General features: G+C 39.0%; 1 protein-coding gene across 1 annotated transcript; it reads right to left on the reverse strand.

Annotated features, from left to right (window-relative positions):
• Nucleotides 1-725: 725 nt before the first annotated feature.
• Nucleotides 726-21195, reverse strand: LOC124635916 (multidrug resistance protein homolog 49-like). The gene is made up of 24 exons (XM_047171872.1): nt 21010-21195; nt 15022-15195; nt 14691-14739; nt 14253-14446; nt 13824-13968; nt 13299-13399; nt 12225-12396; nt 11909-12033; nt 11538-11727; nt 10916-11137; nt 10454-10695; nt 7426-7513; nt 7080-7288; nt 6512-6684; nt 6016-6266; nt 5734-5885; nt 5533-5647; nt 5127-5376; nt 3863-4058; nt 3436-3598; nt 2791-2985; nt 2287-2496; nt 1518-1664; nt 726-1184 (listed from the first exon to the last, which is right to left on the reverse strand). Exons 2-24 carry the CDS (start codon nt 15180-15182, stop codon nt 957-959), a joined length of 3978 nt encoding a protein of 1325 aa, XP_047027828.1. The 5' UTR covers nt 15183-15195; nt 21010-21195; the 3' UTR covers nt 726-956.
• Between the last annotated feature and the right edge of the window lie 1638 nt (nt 21196-22833).

Genomic DNA, 22833 nt, shown 5'->3' on the forward strand with positions numbered 1-22833 from the left:
TTTATTTGATGATTTGTAACAGTACCTACTCTAGAAATGCTAATTAAAGATGCTTTACAATACTGAAGCAATCATTAGTAATGTTCATTTATATTAGTAGCATAAAGATTGATTTAAAAATAATAATTCTTTGGCTACGTTACAGCCAAATGAGACTGCTATTTTGTTTTGAAGGCACCATTAAAGGCAAGCTTGTATAATTCGTATTTACAATAAAACCATACAAAATAAAAGATATAAAATATGAGTATATTGTGGTAAGCGCATAATCTAATTCATACAGCATTCATATTACAAATGTTTGCAAAAAAAACAATAAAATTCAACAATATGAATATTTTGGAAGGGTTCAATGCGGTTTAAGCGGGTATTCGAGATGCTAATATTGTATGAATTTAGGTAGGTATTAAAACTAAAGCATATTTTAAAATAGGAAACAGAGATTGTCTTTTATTTAGGGAACGTAAAAGGGGACAAGGAATGTCGGGATAAGTGGGAGGAATGTTTCTGAACAAAACAAAGGTAGGTGAGGAAGTACCATTTTTCTTGTAGAGGATTTGACGATTACGTACCTAAATTGGGTAAAACTTTCTACTTATTTTTATTTAGATATATCAACATTATCTGTCCTCGTTAACTTTTTGCAATAATCAGAAGTTCTTAGATTTAAAAAATAAGGAGATGATAGACTTTTAAAGTTAGTGATGTGACGGAATCAAGTACCAGGAAACAAATTAAGCTAACTGGCGCACCACAGTTAGAAGAACCAACAATTTTAAATTTGTTTGCGTTGAGGACAGCTACAGATGTTTAAATAGACCTTTGCATTTGATGACCTTAATAAGGAAACTGCAAAACGCAATCCAATGAACGGTTGGCCGATGTACATATCTAGTAAGTTAATATGTACTATGTACAGGTACCGTCTATAATATTCTAGAACACCTCCGAAGTTATTATGCTTCTTGCGCTTCATCTGTCTCTTCAGGGATCCCGCACTGCAGTTCGTATAGCCTCGCGTATATGCCTCGTTGAGCAATAAGTTCTCTGTGTGTGCCCTTCTCGGCGACCACGCCTTTCGAAATGACTATGATGACATCAGCATTCTGTATTGTTGACAGGCGATGTGCTATGATGAGACTTGTGCGGCCTTCACTGGCTCTGTCCAGAGCTTCTTGTACAACCTGGGAAATTTTAAAACAAATTATTTCTCTTTATATTCCGACTACCAGTCAGTGCGTAGTCAGGAAGATCAGTAGTATTTGAACAATAGTTTTTGTGAGTGGTAGTCGCTTCATAAATATAGTGTCGTATAAACACTAACCGTCAGTTGCACAAAGCTCCATTAAAGTTAAACAAGATAAAAAGTGTCAGCAATAGATTTAATGAAGCTTTAACTTTGATGGAGCTTTGTGCAACTGACGGTAAGACGAAAAATATGAAATGATTCCCCCAGTGTATCTGTAGCCATGAATGGTTAAAACCTCAGGATACGGCACAGCAATAGAGCTTTCTACCTTTTCACTATGTGTGTCGAGCGCCGATGTGGCCTCGTCCAATAGTAGCACGCGCGGGTTTCGAACAAGCGCTCGAGCGATAGCAATGCGCTGTTTTTGACCTCCAGACAGCTGCGATGCACGAGCTCCGACACGAGTCTCGTATGCCTGTTGAAGCAGACTTGTGGTAAGTAAAATATACGTTACAATTTAATATGTACCTACAATATTAGGTGAAGTCAAGATGGACAGACGACCTTATAAAGATCGCCGGAAGACGCTGGATGAAGGTAGCTTCCAACCGGTATATGTGGAGATAAGAGGGAGGCCTATGTTTAGCAGTGGACGTCCTATGGTTGCGATGATGAATTAGTCGGTAAAGCAAACTACTTAGGTACCTGATAATATGCGCAACTTTCCTAAGCAGTTTTAAACAACATGAGTACATCTAACCCAATTATTGATTTGTAGATAGCTAGTTGATCACTAATCTTCTAATCTTTAACTGTGGATTACAATACCCGATCCGTTGTTTTTCGAGAGATTGAGACATAGGTACTTTTACATTATGTTTTTATTCAATCTCTTATCTCAAAACAAAGGATGGATTGGTTTTTGTCATCTGTAGTAAAAGAGCTGCGACAAAAGTTCCTGTGAGATCTAACATCGCTTGATGAGATTACTTAAGTTCTCTTCTGCCGAAGTAGGTACCTACTTATAATAGAAAATATAGGTACATCGCTTTATGAAGTTAGCATGTTTGTGTCCAACTATTCGCAATACTACTTACGTTAGGCAAAGCTGCAATAAAAGAATGGACGTTGGCTTGTTTCGCTGCGGTGACAATTTCTTCAATAGAGACCACGCGTTTGTTGTCGCCATATGCAATGTTCTCGGCTATTGTGCGATCGAACAACACCGGCTCTTGAGACACGAGGCCAATGTTCCGACGCAGAGTATCTAAACGCATGTCCGATACGATGTTATGGTCGTCCATGCTCTGAAAATAATAAATTAGAAAATAATAAAGGTTTTGGCGCCCAACGTGGGACTTTTGAAGGTGGTTTTGCATTAAAAAAATACCATAACCAAACCTAACAAATAATACCAGAAAGTTTTTTCGAAAACGCGATGTTATAGGTACTTGACCGTTAAATTATTTATTACACTTTAATATTTAACAAATCTACTGAATTATCTTCATTTCCATATAATCCAAAATGAAGACGCAAACACAAAGGTTTAACTCCGTTAGTTTGAAGTAACAGCTAGAGAGGAATAGTCAATGACTTACCACAGTGCCTTCATCGGGGTCGTATAGTCTTTGAATCAGCTGTATGAGGGTAGATTTCCCGCAGCCGCTGGGCCCCACTAGCGCCACTCGCTTGCCGCATGGGATCAGCACCGAAAGGCCTCGCAGCACCTCCACTTCACGCCGCGTCGGGTACCGGAACTTTATGTTATTGTACTCAATCTTGCCTTTCGCGACCTGCGTTAACCAAATTGAAAGTTAATAAAATATATATAAACTTTTTTGGGAATAAAATGAACAGATGGCTTTGACACGTAAATTAACAGCTAGTATATTAACAATTAAATGAAACAGCTTTTGTTTCTACACGAACTTTGTTTTGCTGTTGATTCGTGTAAAAATCTCTTTTCATTAACATATAGATGATGTTATAGGGATTGTCAAGAAGAAGGTTTATGTTTGTCGCGCGTGTCTTGTCAGGGTTCACAATACTAGCTTCGGTCAGCGATCCGCATCCCGTGAGAACTCCGCGCATCCAGCTAAAGAGTAGCCTTCTTCAATAATGGACGATCTAAAAGTAATCTTTCAAATCGAACGCAGTTACTATGGCAAGTTTCAAGCAAGCAATCAAATTCTTCAACTTTATAATATTAGTACAGAAAAAAGGTAGAATATATCGGCACGTACGTAATCCTTAGGCACGGAAGGAGTAACAGTGTCGGCAACACGTGGCTTGCGGGCCAGCAACGTCATGACACGGCCAGCCGCACTCACTGCTGCGCCGAAGTTGGGGGCAAACGCCAATGCCTGCCCCATCATCCACGCACCGAAGATCAAGGCTTCGGAAACTCTGTATAAGAAATAGAAAAGTAAGTAAGATAATGAAGGAAAATAAACTAAGCCTTGAGATGCGAAAATCTGTAGGCATGAAGAATATGGTCTGATTAAGTATGTGTCACCCAATTACGTAGGTAATTAAAATCATCAGAGTAGGTCATCGCCAAAATCAAAATTATTCGCTTTCCAAAAATACGGACTAGCGCAGTATGCGTCGAGCTCCATAAAAGCAACAACTGTATGCTGCTAATTGTAATTCTCTCAGAAGTAGACTCACTTGATGACGTTCTTGTAGGGTATCTCTCCATTAGCGACTAGAACTCCACCGTACCAGAGGGCCAGAGCATACCCGGCGACCGGCGCGGTCTGACCGAATGAAAATACACAGCCGCGCCAACGTAAGCTTTTGCGCGCTGCCAGACGACCTCCTACAAACGCCTCGTGGTAACGCTTCAGCACTCCTTCTTCACCACCTTAAGAAAAAAATTCAAAAGATGAAAGTGTTTTTAACCGACTTCCCAAAAAGGAGGAGGTTCTCAATTCGTCGGGATCTTTTTTTTTTTTTTTTATTTTTTATGTATGTTCACCGATTACTCAGAGACGCTTCGACCGATTTGCAAAATTTTTTTTTTGTTTGATAGGGTTTACCTCCCAGGTGGTCCCATAGTCACCAGGTCAGGATCTGATGATGGAAACCCTGAGAAATCGAGGGCAACTTTCGAAAATCGTAGGCATACGTAGGGTAAAAACTTGACACTAAGGCGCATGTCTGATAACACTATGCAATGGTGAAGGCTTGGAGCTGACCTGATGATGAAGACCAGAGAAGGTCGAGGGAACTTGAACAATGAATGTGTAAAAAACTACCTCGTGTTTGGGCTTATTTTGTTCGTATTGACGAGACCTTTGCAACAGTGAAGGTTTGAAGCTGACCTGATGATGGAGACCAGCGAAGGTCGAGGGAACTCGACAATTGAATATGTAAACTACCTCGTGCTTGGGCTTATATTGTTCGTATTGATGAGAACTTTCCACTGCGGATATGACATGCGGATAGTGACAACTATGCTTGTCACTGAAAAGCTAAAAATAAAAAACTTTTTACAAAAAAATAAAACCGACTCCCAAAAACACTGAAAAGCAAAAAAAAACTATTCTTAGGTGCATCGGCCTAGAAGTCGGTGGCGTTATAAACTTAGTTACATCCATTAGACACCGACTTCTAGGCCGATGCACCTAAGAATAGTTTTTTTTTGCTTTTCAGTGTTTTTGGGAGTCGGTTTTATTTTTTTGTAAAAAGTTTTTGAAGATTGAAATCCACAGTTATGTGTTATGTGTCCATAACGATACTTATTAATTCAATTTGGTATCACACTTCCTTACACCCCAGAATCATGAAACATTGTTTCTCTAGATTCTATTAAATATAGTTTTTTATTGTTTTCAATATGCAGATATTCTCATTGTTTCTAAGAAGCGAAAATTGTGTTAAAACGGGCACAAGCAGTAACATTCTACTGAAGGGAAACTGTCATACTTACAGAATGCGCAAACAGTTTTGATATTAGTGATAGCCTCGGTAGCTATCGTGGTTGCCTTGTAGGAGGCTTCTCTGACCAGCGCGAGTCCTACCGACAAGACCCGGCCTTCTAGCACCACGGCACCGATGACCATGGGTACAGACACTAGTGATACAAGTGTCATCTTCCAAGTGTAGTACATGGAAAGCATGATGCCGATCACGATGGTCGCTGTTGCCTGCATCAGAGCGCCGATACGAGTGCCTGTTGCCTAATAACACAAAATAAACTTGAGGTGGACGAATCAGGGACTTTTTCTTATGTGTTCCTTAAATTTTTTCAAATTTTGTACTCGTTTGTTCCGAGAGTTGGCGAAGTGGTAAATCGAAAATTAAAAGAAGTAAAATACAAAGCTATGATGACTAACCCCTTGTACTGCAGCAGCATCAGAAGCCAGCCTCGCTGACAGAGCGCCGACTCCATTGCGTGCGTCGTCAAACCAACCTATTTCTTGTTTCAACATCGATTCAAATGCAGCCACTCTATAAAATTAGCACACAATTAATTTTATCAGAAAAATAATTGTCTACATCTTATTGTACAATTTTGGTTATATTTGAGTAAGTACCTGAGCCTAGCCGTCAGACGAACTCCAGTTAAGTTGAATATAAAAATTTGGAAGAAGATACCAACTCCAGTGTAGACTCCCACAAGGAGGAAAAGGACTGCAATGACATTCGTCTGACCTCGCACCCAGTCATTGTCAGGACTTTCCAAGTACTGAAATTATAAAGTAGACTTAGTAGGAAAAATTTTCTTAAGACCCCAGCAGGTCTTGTAAAGTTAGCACAAATCACTTCATGGCCCCAGCTTTTCAGTCCATACCAATCGTTTACAAAGTATGACATACCCCATAGGTCTCTCCGAAGAGAATGGCAAATGTAGGGAAGGAAGAGCCGACGGCTATGGCAGATAACACACCCGCTATCATCAGCCACTTCTCCGGCCCACATAGCTTCAAGATCTGCCAGTTAGTCGGATGAAACTCCTCTTCCTCTTTTATCTCTTCTATAGAGCTAGCCGATGACGCCGAACTAGATGACTCACTTTTAATAGACTCAACAGATTTGATTTTCTTTGGCTTTTGTTTTATTTTTGCACCTGCAATTATAGAAACCATCAAGAATGTGAAAAAAGCCTAGTTTACTGTTGCGTATCTATTGATGAATAGCTAAAATAAGTTTTTGACCCTTTTAATGCAGGGTCGTCAATAAGTTATTTTTAAACGTTGTTGTTATTGTTTCTAGTTTAAGAATTGTTCTCGCAGAATATAACGAAAGAACTCTCAAAACCGGAAAAAAAGATCGCCGTCTTTGGGAGAAGATTCAAGAAAATACGATTCTTACGTTTCGCTACGTTCTGGGCAGAAGGAGGGAGTTCATCTACTGCTGCCTCGTTCTCCGCAGCTAGTTGATAGAACCGTCCTTTTTTAGCCATGAGTTCGGCATGAGTGCCTTCCTCGACGACTTCGCCTTTATCAATAAACACTATGCGATTCGCATTCAGCACTGTTGATAACCTGTTGAATACGTAAAAAGTACTTTTTATACAAACTGTATCAAGCGCTTCACAGCCTTAGTTTTGCTTCTACCGGTAACTATATTTCTTACTGGTTTTACATAAATGTGAAAAACCTTGATATATAATGATTCCCAAGAAACTGATGCCAAAACATTAATTTATGTATAAGACACTTTGACTTCTTTATGGCCTGTTAGCATCTATAAAAGATGATCAAAGCTGCATCCATGTCAAGTGGTTTGGCTTTGGAACTTGTGCTGATGGCCAACAAGGCCTAAAGGGAGCAACACTTTCAAGATTCAATATACAAAACAATTTTCCTGCTCGCCCTGACAGCAGGGCTTAATTGGCGGAATAAATTCGCCAAAGCCCATTGTTTGCATATACTTGTACCTGTGGCTCACCATGACAGTAGTCCGACCTGCCGCTGCTGCGTCTAGAGCCCTCTGGACTTTAGCTTCACTTTGGGAGTCGAGGGCTGAAGTGGCCTCATCGAGCAGCAAGATCTTCGGTTTCCTTACCAACGCCCTCGCTATAGCTATGCGCTGCTTTTGGCCTCCAGAAAGTTGAGCACCCCTTTCTCCAATCAAGGTGTTGTAGGCCTGTTAATAGCGCCTGGTATAAGTTTTTGAATTAGGCACATCGAAATAAACTTTACAGATTTTGAGAGACCATAAATGTCTGTGCAGACATAGATTAAAGGTAAATGACTAAAATTGAGCAAAAATTTGGTACGTACTTCAGGAAGTGCCTTGATGAAATCATGGCAATGACCAGCTTTGGCTGCAGCAATTATATCTGCATCAGTGGCTTCGGGGTTGCTCAATCTAGAATGAGAATAAATTGAACACATTGCATCCAGTGGTAAACCAACTAACTCGGAAACTTTTACTGACATGACTCAGGCACGTAAAGAATTTAAAGGTAAATTAAAGTGGTGTCAGAATCACCAGGAACAAATTAAGATGGATATCTTAGCCAAACACCATTCTAAGTCAGATTTTAAAAACTTTTGGAAATGTACCAAGAATAGCAATACTAAGCCTAGTATTCCTGTAAGTATTGATGGAGTTTCTAGTCCCAAGGAAATAGCCAACATGTTCAAAACCTATTATTCCATTAAGTCTCCGCTGGGGCCGCCATGCCGGGAGATTGATGCCTGTCATTCTGACATTTCTACCATCATACTTGCAAAAGATGTTCAAATTGCCATAAGAAAGATGACAGGAGGTAAATCCCCCGGTCATGACGGGCTCAGTGTTGAACATCTGAGATACGCTGGCATCCATCTGCCTCGAGTGCTTGCCATGTTTTATAATCTATGCATAAGTCACGGATACCTTCCTCATGGACTGATGCAGACGCTGGTGGTACCAATAGCTAAGAACAGGACAGGAGACATGGCAGACAAGACCAATTATAGACCAATTTCCCTGGCGACCATCATTGCCAAGGTACTTGACAGTGTGCTCAACTCTCATTTCACCAAATACATTCAGTTGCACGACGCTCAGTTCGGATTCCGACCTGGGTTGTCCACTGAGGCAGCTGTATTTAGTTTGAAACACACTGTCAAGTATTATACGGATAGACGAACACCCGTCTATGCCTGTTTCCTGGATCTGAGTAAGGCATTCGATCTAGTCGCGTATGATGTGTTGTGGGAGAAGCTTGCCGGGACGGGAGTGCCGCCAGAGTTGGCATCAGTCCTTAGGTACTGGTATCTCCACCAGGAGAATCGTGTGAAGTGGGCGGGTGAACTTTCGGATCCGAGCAGGTTGGAGTGTGGGGTGCGGCAGGGGGGTTTGAGCTCACCCTTACTCTTCAACCTGTACGTAAACGCCCTGGTTGAGGAGCTCAGCGGCATGCATGTCGGCTGCTACATTGATGGTGTTTGTTGTAACAACTTCAGCTACGCGGACGACATGGTGCTGCTGGCCCCCTCAATCGGAGCTCTCCGGAAGTTGCTTGCAGTTTGTGAGTCTTTTGTCACTTCACATGGTCTTACATATAATGTAAAAAAGACAGTGTATATGGCTTTTAAATCGGGTCCCAAAAGTCCACCAGTACAACCACTTTACCTAAATGGTGAAGCCTTAACAAGAGTGTGCCAATTTAAATACCTTGGACATTGGGTCACCGACGATTTAAAAGATGACGTCGATATGGAAAGGGAACGCAGAGCATTGTCAGTTCGGGCGAATATGTTGGCGCGCAGATTCTCCCGTTGTACAGACGCAGTCAAAATTACATTATTCAAAGCGTACTGTACCTCACTGTACACGGGAGCTCTGTGGGCTAACTATACTCAGAGAACATACAATGCTCTGCGGGTCCAATTTAATAACGCGTTCAGGGCGCTGTTGCGGCTTCCACGTTTCTGTAGCGCATCAGCCATGTTTGCTGATGCACACACAGATGGCTTTGCAGCAATATGGCGTAAAAAGACCGCATCCTTCATCAGTCGGTTGCGTGGAAGTCGCCACAGCATCTTGAGTGCTATAGCAAGTAGACACGACTGCCCGCTTACGTGGAAATTAGTGCAGAGGACTAAGTCCCTGCTTACTATTATATATTAATTGTATTGTTTGTGTACCTAATGTATGGATCTCAGTTATCTGAATAAAGAAGTTTATTATTATTATCTTGTATGTCTCTACCAGACCTCGGGACTATAGAGTCCCGGATTTTTGGGAGGCGAACGTGGGGCCGAAGCCAACACGCTGAAGCCCTTTTGAGACAACTTTAATGAAATGGTGACACAAAACCGACGATTATCCCTGTATACACTATAGAAATGTACCCAAGGACAGTCCCCGGTTCTGTGCTAAACTATTGCTAACTATGGATGAAAACTACTTGGGCTATTGTGATGGGATGCTAGTGGACTAGGAATGGGGAAACTACGGGAACTATGGCACCTGCCGATAACAATGTAATAAATACACGTAAAAATGGCAGGTGGAGACTCGCCAACTCACTTACTGGGCCCCCGGGAATCAGTCGCTAAATCGCAACAAGGGGGCAACAGGTACATGAGCGGCTGAAGGGTAAGGATACCTCGGCGGACTTTAAACGCAGATCACGCGCTCCCTGTGGGTCCAGCATCACCGGCCCACTCGCCACTTACCACGAGGCACCTACCCTCCGAGTGGGCTGTTAACCCTGCTCTAGCGACTCCACTCTGACCGGCCGATGAAGGCAAGCCAAGAGGCGGGAGACCTATCCCCCGTCATGCTTCACTCCGGCAGGCCGGAGATGGGGGACAGTATACTCTCCCTGGAGCACTCGGATATATAGCCCCGCGGGGTCGCTACTCCCCGTCATCCGCCTCAGATGCCCTGCGGGGCTTATTATTATTATTATAGTAAATACCAATGTACCTAAGTCAATGGTTTAAAAAGACTGATCCAACAGACAAACTGTTGTATACAGTTTTGTTGGACATTTTGTACCTTTTAAAATATATTATGTACCTTGTAAGCAATAATTAATTAATTCATTAAATAAATTTTACAGATAGAGTGACATGTATCGAATAAAGAGAGAATGACCCTCGATTCCTAAAGGCTCCCCTCATTAGATCCTGGACCTGACAATGAGACTATTTGGGAATTACCTTCAAACAATATTTTGTTTATCGAGTCTGGTTCCTTTTCAAACTCCTTCTTTTTGGGAAGTAGGTTAAAAACTAAAAACGATTCCAATTAGAATTCCAGAGAAACTAATGTTACTTACTATTTAGTTGTTTTAAAATAGTCTCCTACCTAATATTCTCCTTAATGGTGCCAGCAAAGAGCACAGGTTCCTGACCCACGACTGCTATATGGTTCCTGTAGTGCCTGACGTTCATGTCTCTCAGATCGTTCCCAGACGCGGTCACCGACCCTCCGTCAGGATCGTACATCCTCTGTATCAGTTGCAGCACCGTAGACTTGCCACAACCACTTGACCCCACCAGAGCTATTGTTTCGTTTGCGTTAATTTTCAGATTGAGCCCGTTTAAAACCTAAAATCGTACAATGTGGGTAGCAGATACATTTATACCTAAATATGTACCTAAGCAATTTTTTGAATACTTGATTTATAAAACAACACAGGTTATTTGGAGTCTGTGGTGATATGATTTTATACGGCTAGTGGCTACTTGTTCGTACATTAAATTTAATATTTTTTTAAAATCTTAACTTGAAGGTAATCGGTGTTAACGTTTAATAAATGATACGTACCTGCACATCACTTCGTGCTGGATATCGAAAGTACACATCTCTGAATTCGATATCTCCAGTGAGCTCCGGTCTGTCACCTTCAGTGGAAAATATGTCAATAAGCGGTTTTCTATCAATGACAGCATAAACGGACGCCGCAGAGGCTCTTGCAGTCGATATGGCTTCCATGTGAGGAGCTGTCAGACCAACGTTTTGAGCTCCTTGTAGTACACTGAAGAATACCTAAAATAAGAGGTCTTTAAAAAGCTGTTTTTTATTGTTGCTTTACGAAAAGAAGGCATTGAACACAACGCGAACGGTTATTGATAGGCTTAATTCGGTGGCTCTTTACCCGATTTCTGCAAATGGCTGGATTACATGAAATGCCTTTGGATATGAATTACATAGTTGAAACTTTTTGTTCCTATATTTATTTTCTAGTACTTTGTGAGATCTAAACTCAAAATATTTATGTATTCGCGTGTTAAGGTCCTTATAACACGTGTTCTGATTAACAATAAGTGCAGCTTAACGATCTAGTACACACGTAGAAGTTACTTTTGCTGACAGAGATAAAAGTTATTGGAATGATGGCGAGACAACTGTAGGGTAATCTGGGACAAAGATAAAAAGTCAAACTTACAATCATGAGCACAGCCGCTGTATAGACAGGTTTTTCTTCATTTCTACTGTCCAGAATGAGACCGACGCCATACCAGAAGGACAATGCATATGTAGCGTATATGATAAACCACATTATACCACTTCCTAGGCCAGCAAATATACCTTTCTTCGTCCCCATTTTCTTAGCTGGCTCAAGGCGACGAGCATATCTATAAATATGAATATAGTTTTTCACACATAGGCAGCAGATACTTCTATAGATAGAAGACGATAGATGCACGTAGACAATTCGAAGTAGCGGAAGACTGTTATATTAAGGACATTTTCAGCCTTGCTTCCAAAATATTAATCAACATTTCTATCATCTATTGTCACCATTGGAGTACATACCTGTCTATTTCTTTTGACTGTCCACCAAAAGCGACCACTGTTCTAATTGCTGACAATACTTCTTCTGCCACAACTCCTGCTATACTGTACGCTTTTAGTTCTTGAGATGTCAGTGAAGATTGTACCTAAAGCAAATGGTTCTGTATTACATGGCTACTAAATATTGCAAATGTATGGGTTTAGGAAATGAATATTTTTTAACCTTAGAGGCACGCCATGTATATTTGAAACATTATGTGCTAAAAATAGAAGGGACTTAGCAGACACGTTTCATCTCTCAGACATCCCTGATAACAATAAATAGAAAAGAACTCACCTTAGCAACAACAGCAGTAGTGGCAATGATCACTGGTGTGCACGACAATATCACGAGAGTCAGCTCCCAGCCATAAGCAAAGGAGATGAGCACCGAAGTAACAAACGACATCACTAGGTAGATGAAGATAGGCACTTTCTCTGCAATCCCTTCTCGAAATTTCTCGATGTCACTGAAAGAAAAACGAAAGAAAAATGTGGTTCTTAAGAACTTTAAGATTCTCAGTCTGGTAGTGATCTAGTTTACTTATTATATGGCATACTCAAGTCTATACAATAATTAGCCGTTTACCTGCGGTTCACCTGCGCCCGTGGGTACTACTGCTCGCACCCCAATAAAATATAGCCTATGTTTGAAGTGAATAATGTAGCTTTCCAACAACGAAAGATTTTTTCAAATGGTCATGATGTTTTGGAGACAATTTTGTCAGATAGTCAAATCATTCCTCAATTCTCAATTCTCAATTCTCAATTCTCAATTCTTTATTGCATACCATAATGTATTACAGGTTGTTGGTAGGTTATAGATATTAGTCACAATTATGGACCCTGTCGGGCACAAGCAATCAATAGTAGGAGAGAGGAGGAAGAGCACTGTGTGTTTAAATTCTAGTATTTAAGTATGTAGTTAGTAGTTTGAAGTTTTTTTTTTTTTTTTTTTTTTTTTAATATATATATATAATTATTAGGTTTTCTAATGGGACGGTTTACATTTTTTTTTTTTTATTTGTTTATATAAGTATGTATGTAGATGTGTAATAGTGTATAGTTTTTATTTCTCATTTAGATATTCGTTTATACTATAGTAGCATTTGCGTATAAGGAAATCTTTTAGTTTATTGGTAAAAATGGTATTTTTATTTAAATTTCTTATTTGTTTTATTTAAATTTCTTATTTGTAAATGTCCTATTTATAATATAAGAGTAGATAAGCATTTCCGCTGTTTAAATCACATAGCCGGCAACCCAGAGCATATAGATATGATATGCACGTAGATCTACATGTGCCCGTATAGTCTAAATCCTGAGATATATAAGAAGCAGTATACTTATTAAATTGTTCCAAGTTACTTACTCGGAAACCTTGGTTGCGAAGTTCATGGTAGTATTCAAGTCATACCAAGTGATGTCTTGTCGAAGCACAGCTCGCAGAAACATCGCTTTTAACCTGTCAACCTGGAATATGAAAACCATTGTAATAACTAGTACTTACGATGATAATAATATGCCTATGCCCGTAACATAACAAGTGCTATATCAGATTAAGATCCTCTTTACATGGACCTTCTTCAGTTTATATCCAGGGGGTCTCGGGCGACGGACGTACAGTCATTGCTCTTTTTTCATTTTCGTTTTTTGGAATAAAAACCACGGAGGAAGGAAAGATGAGCGCAGATGCCTTAAGGCAGGTAGGTCAGGTGCCTTCTTCTAGGTCAACTACGTATGTTGGTTATGGTTAAAACGATTAATTACAAGAGAACTAACGAGGTGTTGATAGAGGAATCGATCTATTCTTTGGTTCCTTGAGACATCACTTGGTCTTGGTTGATCGATTGATGGGTTAAGGACGCGTTTTTAAGAAGCAATGTGCATCACTAACCTGTTTAAGTGCCATGTAGTTGAAGATATCTACACTGATGACGCCGACGATGAACTGGCCGATGGAAAACACGGTGCACCCGACGCCGAACGCCTGCGAGTCTTGAATTAAAGCTATCCTGTTTTCTGCTCTCGATGCATTTGTACTGTCAATTTAATATATTGATTCGTATAATTTCCATTAAACTGATGACTTACTTAAAAAAGGGGATAAATACTACTGTACCGGACAAACACTACTGTGTCTGAGTATAACTCAGACCCGGTACAAGGATAGATTTTATCACCATTTGGCTACGGGAAGCAGTTCTCTCGAGAACTAGGTTGTAATATCATTTGTTTGGTTTAAACAGCAAGAAAAATTTTCCCCACACTAGACTAGGAAAATCTCTATAAAAATGTAAAGAGAAAAGAAAAAGTAATAACTCACAGAACTTTCCCTCCACCGAACCAAGATATGGTCCAGGTTTCAGTCGAGGTTCCGGTCATCACGGTCCTGTCGATGAGGAGTGCCGTGAACTCGCCATATATGATGACGCCCAAAGGCACGAATAGTCCATTGACACAAGCAAAAAATACGCCGACCATCAAAAAAAGTATCTCGCACGGCTTGGCGTACCTATACTGTGGAACGAATAAATATATTAATTTATTAATATCATGTACTTGCTAATTTTCATGATAATTCACGTTTCAAATTTCATAATAAAGTGGAAACAGCTAAGCTCCACAAGGTTTCAATCGAATCTTGATAATTAAGTGTTTATAACTTGACATTAATTTTATTTAACTATGAAACTATGATAGTAAAATTATTAATAATTACACCCATTGAGTTAGAAGTATGACATCTGGCAATAATACTTACTAAGTGATGGAAAGCTACGGGTTCAGCTTGAGCTCTTGCGTCTTGTTCTCTAGAAAAAGTAATAGCTTGTTAAATTATTATTGTCACGTGACAACAAGATTATAAATGTGTAACGGCGCTTATCTGTTGCTTTGGCTACTTATATTCTGGCAGGTGCCCAACTTTTTTGTTCATTTTATTTTCTTAGTTATATATTTGATAAACATTAATAATTTATGGCTTGTAATATTCGAGCTGATTGATATGGCGCCGGTTTTTCATAATATTAGGTTTTTTAACGAGGCGGGGTTACAAATATTACTCAAACACTTGAAATAAGGACAATACTCACAGCTGTTGGTTTAAAAGTTTCTCAGCTAGGTAAGCAGAGTTCTGTGCTAATGAGTTTATGGTGAGGGAGTTGTGACGCCATCCAGCTATGGCGTACGAACCACTCATCCGCCGCTGTGTCGGATATTTTGAGAAGCTTCTAGTCGAATCATCGCGTTTCATTGTCGGACTTGCTCTGTGAAAATAATTGAAGAATAAATAATTTCAGAACAACAATATCAGAAAAGACCATCAGAGGAAAGAGTTATGAAATAATGTTGCTTGTGAGATGATGGCGGCTTTTCTCTTTCCATACCTACATGGAACGAGAAAACACGCCAAGTATATCCCAAATCCTGCCGGGGTTGCGGGTTGTTCGAAAGAGATACCGCGGCCCTGGAACATAAAAGGTCTATGACGGAACACGACGGTTTTTAGTCAGTAAGAGTCTGACACTCCCTCACCGCTGCTAACCCACAGCGGGAGGGGTCATTTGATGATTTTTGACGTCATAAAATAAAAGTAGGTAAGTATATCCCAAATAAAATTGGGATATTGGCAGGAGGATTAATGAAACACCATCAACTACGAGGTATTACTTAAACTTGTGGACATCGTGAATCGATAAAACATTAATCTGAAGTCTGAATCTACTCAGACAAATTAAAGAATTGGTATAGTTATCACAACTACCCGTTAGCACGCATACGATTTATGCGTTCAAACAAGACACAATTTTGTACAAAAATTTATACCAAACTGGATTGGATATAACGTCAGATATGAGAAATTAAGTAAGAATTCATGAGTCGTGGCACTAAGAGTGAATTGGTTAAAACATCAGCCTGTCAAGTACGAGTGTGGATTTCGAGTCCAGTCCAACTTACTTTTCTAAGTTATTTGTACTTTCTAAGTGTATTTTGAATAACAAGTCGGATTCTAGAGGCCTGGTTCCTAATAGTAGGACAGTAAAAAGTCTATAATTATGATGAATGATAATCAAAGGATGAATGAATGTTCTTAACCTTTGGTACAATAGTTATGTAAATATTAATTCATAGACTCTGTATCAAACTCAATCTGTGGAAATACATTCCTTTAATTTTTTAACTCCAAAATTTACTGTGACTTGTGTAGATTTGCGTATTGTAATATGTTACACAATTTCAGCTTTCTTTCAAATACTTTTGGTATCCTTACCGAAAACAGAGAAACTATCACAAGTTAACACGAGAAGATTTTTGTCTCGGTAAAAATAAAAAATTGTAACACTAAAACACTTTTGATTTTTTCATTTCTCCTGATGGTATAAGGTGAAAATTTACACGATTTGATTTGGTTTTTCTCATAACATTTTAATTCTTTGGATAAACAATGATATTTTGCGCAGTCACTTTGACATATACAATTTTCTAGAGTTTTAATTTCATTTAGAGATCTTGATAAACTGGGAGTTGTCTTTGGGTTATCTGGTTAATCCTTAGGGGTAATTGAAGGTACCCCTAAGGAAGTATATAGAAATCAAGCTGTGGGTAAGATAATATAATTACAATATAATGGATTATTTGCTGGGTTTATACCCAGTAATCGCTCCTTGTAAAGCACTGGTAGGTACTCAGCTACATTCGGTTAGACAGGAAGCCGACCCCAACATAGTTGGGAAAAAGGCTCGGAGGATGAGGATGGGATGGGTTTATACCCAGTAGTACGTAGTGTTTCATAGAAATATCTCAAATTAATTGAAATCTATAATAGTTAGATTGAACCGATTGTTCCATACAGCAATATACATCGATTATAAAGTTCAATGTTCCGCATTGCAGAGCACTGAATAAAGCTCATTGTTAGTTTTAACTAAACAAACACAGCAAAAACTTTGTCTAGTACAATTTTTGCACGAACTTTGGGCATTAAGGTATAGTTTATAAAGGTACACTGGATTTTTTTTATTGCAGACACCATATCATATTTCTGTGTGATCCAAATGATTTGAATTTCATGGTTGCACCTCAATGCAGTTTGGTTTGGTCAACTAAAGTGAAAGAACAGACTCCAGAGGTATAGTACATAGTTTGGTTTAATAGTCCTGTAATAGCTGTGTGAAAATTAATAAATTTCCCTCTAAGCTGCGAACTGATCGCAACATAGTTAAGAAAAGGCTAGGCAGATGATTAAGATTATCAGGAAGAATTTATCTTCGTGAAGTATCATCCAGAAATAGCTATTGTACTGATGTGTTAACTGATAAATATTTTGCAGTATCATTAAATAAATCTTGATTCATGGTTAATATTTATCTTAGTGGTACGACGTATTGATTGTGCGTTATCTGTCAAATGGAAGAAGTTACCCGCATTGATGTAGGTAAATAACTTTTACTATGAAGCTGTATTTATTTAATGAGACCTAGGTAACGTACGTTTTGATAGTGACATTCCTTTTTCCATAACTATAGTTCGGCCATTCAGAGAATGCGTTCCTGACACGTCGCGATTGAACTGACGACGTAACTTTGCAATGGCGTTGCAGTTACGATAAAAATATTTTTGCTGGTTGTTTACCGTTTTAACAATTGAGGAGCATTAAAACAACATCATTATATCAATAATCAATGAATGTAGTTACGTCGTCAGTTCAATCGCGACGTGTCAGGAACGCATTCTCTGAATGGCCGAACTATAAATGTTTTTCAGTTCTAGCTTGAATCTACATTATTGACTATGTTAGAAAACATGTAAGTACTTAGGAAAACTAAGCTACTGCTGTTTTATGAGAAACGTTCTCAATCAGCTTAGTTTTTTTAAAGTCAAAAAAGTCAAAAACGTTTATTGAAATTAGGCTAGTTTTTAGCACTTTTTTACGTCAAATTTATAAAAGGACAGCATCCCCAAAACGCCCCCCTTTCACCACTTCCTAGTGTTATGGCTGGGAAGAAGAAGTGGTGAAGAACAAACTTCCCAGCAAGAAACACTACCTATACTTTACCACAGTACCTAAGACTTAAGTATCAAGTACTCGATGATCGTAAAAAATATAGAGCCAATCATAAAGTTCGGATTGAACCCAATTTATTCATTCAGCAAGACGATATATTCAGCAGACAGTTTTCGAACTAAAAACAGACTAGACATGCGATTAGCTAACTCAAATTAGATCAAGGGCTGCCAGACTAAAGTTAAATTAGAATATTGTTAGAAGCCAAGTACACCTGGCAGGAACACTACGCTATTATTATATCAATATTTTTTTTGTTATTGAAATATGAACCGTGTTCAGTTGCAATAAGTGCGCGGGAGATTGGTCATGATTCTCAAACCATTTCATTCAGTCACAGTCTAGAGTTTTAATTGCAACGTGATATTGTTATGAGAATTTTGTTTGACGTAGGTACCTACTTCTTACGTAAGATATTCGTTGGTTTTCTCACGTCATGGGATGGACTCGTCACACTTACTTAGACTGTGCATTTCTTGAGATTGCGAAGCTTCCGGAAATGGTAGTTTTTATAGCAGTAAGAAAGAGATTCAGCTCGAGTAGATATAGTAGAACATTCATGGTTTAAGTGATGCCAAGTCACAAGTAGTACCTGTAGGTAGTTCATGCCTATCGTATACCATTTCTATATATTTCGCTCTTTATGCCTCTCTCATTTATAAATCAAATCTATTTCAGTGGTCAAACTGATTTTTTTGGGTACAACTGGAAGGGGTATCATGACTGATCATGAAAATGTTTTCGGGCGAGTCAGTATAAAGAATTAAGTCCTAATGCCTATCTATGTAAGTACATAATCATTATGTTTCTACATCCCATTCGCAATAGCAATCTAAGTTCGTAAATTCCCAGACGATTCCCAGATGCCTGCGCCATTCATAAATCTACGTCATTTAGAGTGTGTCACGTGTCATGTTATTTTCTCTGAACTGTACCTACACTGAGGTACACGTCATCACGTCACGTACGGTGCATTGCATCTATTGTATCACGTGCAGTCACCGGGTATCGGCCAAAAATGCGTGATCGCACGTGTTTTATGGCGCTAGCTGTAAAAATTACGAATAAAAAATAATAAATACGAAACTAGTAAATTGTCTAGGGGGTAAAGTTTATATCTGTCTTGGTCTTGATAATTTTTGAGATGAAAAGTTACTTATGTTGTTCAAGAAGAGTACCTATACATTTAAATGATTCAAGTTTGAAAAATTTGTGAAATCTTAACTTTGCCAATTAATGTCTCTAGGATAGTAAGTAAAGTTCAGAATGGAGCCGATTCTTTACGTTACAGGTACTTTCAACGTCTGTTCACACATACTTAGTAAATAATTAAAATTCTCTCTTTACTACAGAGCTACGCTACGCTCAGGACTACGTAGTTTACGCTAAGTTTACATATTTGTGCCAATTCCGACGCCACTGAATATTTCGTAGCTCGCGTAGCCGTAGCTAAGATGACTACGCGGCCTACGAAAATTTAGATGTGGAATTGGGAAATTCTTCACGACGAACATTCGCGTTGCAAGTTTGTTATACAAGAAACATTTTTTGTAGAGATATTATTGACGTTGTCGCATCGTAAAGAAGTGGTGCACCAATATCATAAGTTTATTTTGCTTATCCTTCGATCAATAAAAATATCTATAACATACAAATAGTTAACTTTAATCTAAGTTAAGTTGGTTCATGGTTTAAACCAACATGTAACTACCGTCAGGATAACTTAACTCCATTGTGATCAAGGGCTAGCTTTCACGGAGCTTTACACTACGCAGCTTGATTCATCGCAGTTAGTAAATAATCAAGTAAAGAATTTTGACGAAAAAGGAATCATATAGTTTGAGTGAATTTTGAAATTAACTGCTTACTAATATTAATACGAACTTTAAACTTTATACCTTCATTAAGTATATTCCATATACCTCTGACGCTTATGTGAAATCGTGGTTTTAAGTACCTAAATTATCTGTATATTATGGGAAAAGGCTCGGAGGATATCTGTATATTATCTTTTGTTATTAGGCCCAATATAAATATCTTCTGTTCTATGATATCCGGATCAATGCATGGAGGTTAAGAGGTTAAAGTCCTGCCGCGGGGTTGGAAACTAAAGCGCCAATAGTAGGCGGTGCCGTCGGGCGACGCTATGGCGCGACGCATTCTACTGTTTACTATAATTATGGCCTTTAAGAAGGATCCCTTTTACGAGCGACGACGCCTTGAATCCATTCAGTCATTTAGAAGTAATGGATCTCTTAAGTTGTCATTACAATTCGTGTAATTTCATAGAGTAATTAAATTAGAGCTAAGTATTTCCAGTAAGGGGGTAAGTACCTTTGTAAATAGGCACCAACTTACACTCCAATCCACATCAATATGAACATTAAAAGTATGGTTTTTAGAATTGCAACAAATTAAAATAGAACAACTTGCCAACTGCATGAATGAAATGAAATACAGCCTAGTGATAGACGCAGATAAATACAGCGAAGTCTTAAACTATACTACCCCTACCCTACTACTACTACTACCCTGTTTGGTGTCCTTTAATCCTGAGTTCGAAACAGAACAAAAACTTGTTAAAATGAGTCCTTGATTAAAAATCTCTTTCATAAAGGCTAGGACATGAAAAATAACTGAAAGAGCTTATCGGCGTACATCCCAGCCACGACTTTCAATCAAATAAAATTAGTTGAGCCGCGGTCTAGTGGAAAAGTCACACGTCATAAATAATACAGATTTAACGGCACATGCTCATCTGTCTCTGAAAAGTTATTACACCCTGAAACGCGACCGACATTGGGTGGGCGAAGCTGGCACTTTGCCAATCGCCAAGTCTCCCCTAGACAACATAGCCCACTAACACTGCAAAGCTGACCTACCTACCTTAAAAGTAAAGTTATCTATTTTTAGGACTTCCAAATAAGACAACAGGGCAAAAACCACCCCAAAATTAAAATCCCAAATAGATTCAAAAATTGCAAAAAGTTCAAAAAAATATTACATAATAACTTACTTATATTCTGTAGAAATTATTATCCTTAAAGCACGTTAACGTCGCTACGAAGTCCCAAGGAAAACTCGCGAAATTTTCTTCCTTCATAAGGACACGTGAACTGGGGACGTGTTCGCCAAAAGGCGCGGGAAATTTATGAAAAGGAGCGATGAAGTGGTTATGACGCGTCTCGTCAACCCTCCGCGGCGGTTGGCATGGCACTGGGTAGTTTTTGGCACTAAACCGACTTATCAAGCCAGTGGTTTTGCAGTTATAACACAGCTGCATTGTGATCATATTTGTCAATCGAATTTCTATATCGAGAGTGTGTGATACAGAAAATGGGAAAAGTGCCACTGTTGGCCTTTGATACAATGACGTCTTTCTTACGTTACTGCTTAATTACCTACTATTTTTATAATTTTGAGGAGTTAAATCCAACTGTGTGATAAAATCTGTAAGAAATAAAATTAAACAGTGGAGTCAGCTGCTAATCTTCCCACGCGAATCATAAGGGCCAACTAAAGTGGCCATTGGATATAACACGCTTTTATAAGGTTGGCATGTGCACGTGTCTTCAGATATTATTATCATTGGTCCAAGGAACTCGTACTATTACCATTCATACTTACCAACTGCTAAAGTTATGAATACCTACTTTATGTCTAGATATAGTTTACCTAAGTAAGGGAATGGTCATTGTTTATTTGTCAGTTAGGGAAAGCAGACTCAACTTATGATTTCATGAACATTAGCTGACTACACCTATAAAAAATTGACTTAAAATTGCAATAACAACGTATTTATGGTGCAACGACCACTTTGTTCCAGGGGCCCGATTCTCCTAATTTTACTTAAGTGACATACGATTCACGTTCGACTCGATTCGACTGAGATCCAATCCCGACTCGATTACGATTGAAGCGTATGTGGCATTCCGCTATTTTTTCTTTGAAATAAACGTTTTTATCCTTTTCTGTCATTCAATAATGAATCATTTTGTCTACAAATGATTTACGATTGCAAAATGATTGTACAGCAAACTACAGTATAAACAAAAATCACCAAAATAGCAGACCAATCGCACACCAATCAAATGTCAATCGAATACTATTGGTCTTTTATTAGTAGCAGAATGCCCGATATGGTTAAAACTGCTATTGCGATCATATTGCGATTCGATTTCTATTCGATTTTGACATTATTAACTTAGGAGAATCGGGCCCCAGGCGTTCCGCAAAGTAATCAGCAAGCTCCAGTCCTCAAAAAATGTTGTGGGCACATCCATTTGACATTATTTAAATTCAAGTACCTACCTACATGAGAAAGTACCTAAATAAGGGAGGATACAAGGGGAGTACATAAGACTGTAAATTAACCTATAAAGAATTTTCTGAACTAAATATTCCATTTCGCTCTATCCTCGTTCTCGAACACTACTGATAACCTGGCATTCTTGGACCTAGCCTTAGGGTCGGGTCAGACAAACCGGCTCGGAGAGGAGAGCAAATTCTTAACACGTTGAAAATCGAGTAGGTACTTATATTTGTAGTAAGGTTTATTTTTGCTTGTGCACTGCTTTTGTCATTAATAATGTCATCGAAGGCGCTTGGTGTGAAATATAGAGGAGCTGATCGGCTCCGATCACTTACTTTTTCCAAGTCTTGCAGACGTTTGGCTCCGATTGCATGCTTTTTCAGCCGATCGGAGCCGATTCCGGGCTGTTAGATTTGATTTGTCCGTCTGTTTGCGCCGATGCTCTCCGAGCAGGTCTGTTTGAACGGACCCTTAATCTACGGTCGGGGAAGAAGAGATGCAGCACCATGTTAAACACGGTGTCTGGTC

The sequence above is a fragment of the Helicoverpa zea genome, chromosome 13 (genome assembly GCF_022581195.2).
Source record: "Helicoverpa zea isolate HzStark_Cry1AcR chromosome 13, ilHelZeax1.1, whole genome shotgun sequence".
Taxonomy (NCBI): domain Eukaryota; kingdom Metazoa; phylum Arthropoda; class Insecta; order Lepidoptera; family Noctuidae; genus Helicoverpa; species Helicoverpa zea.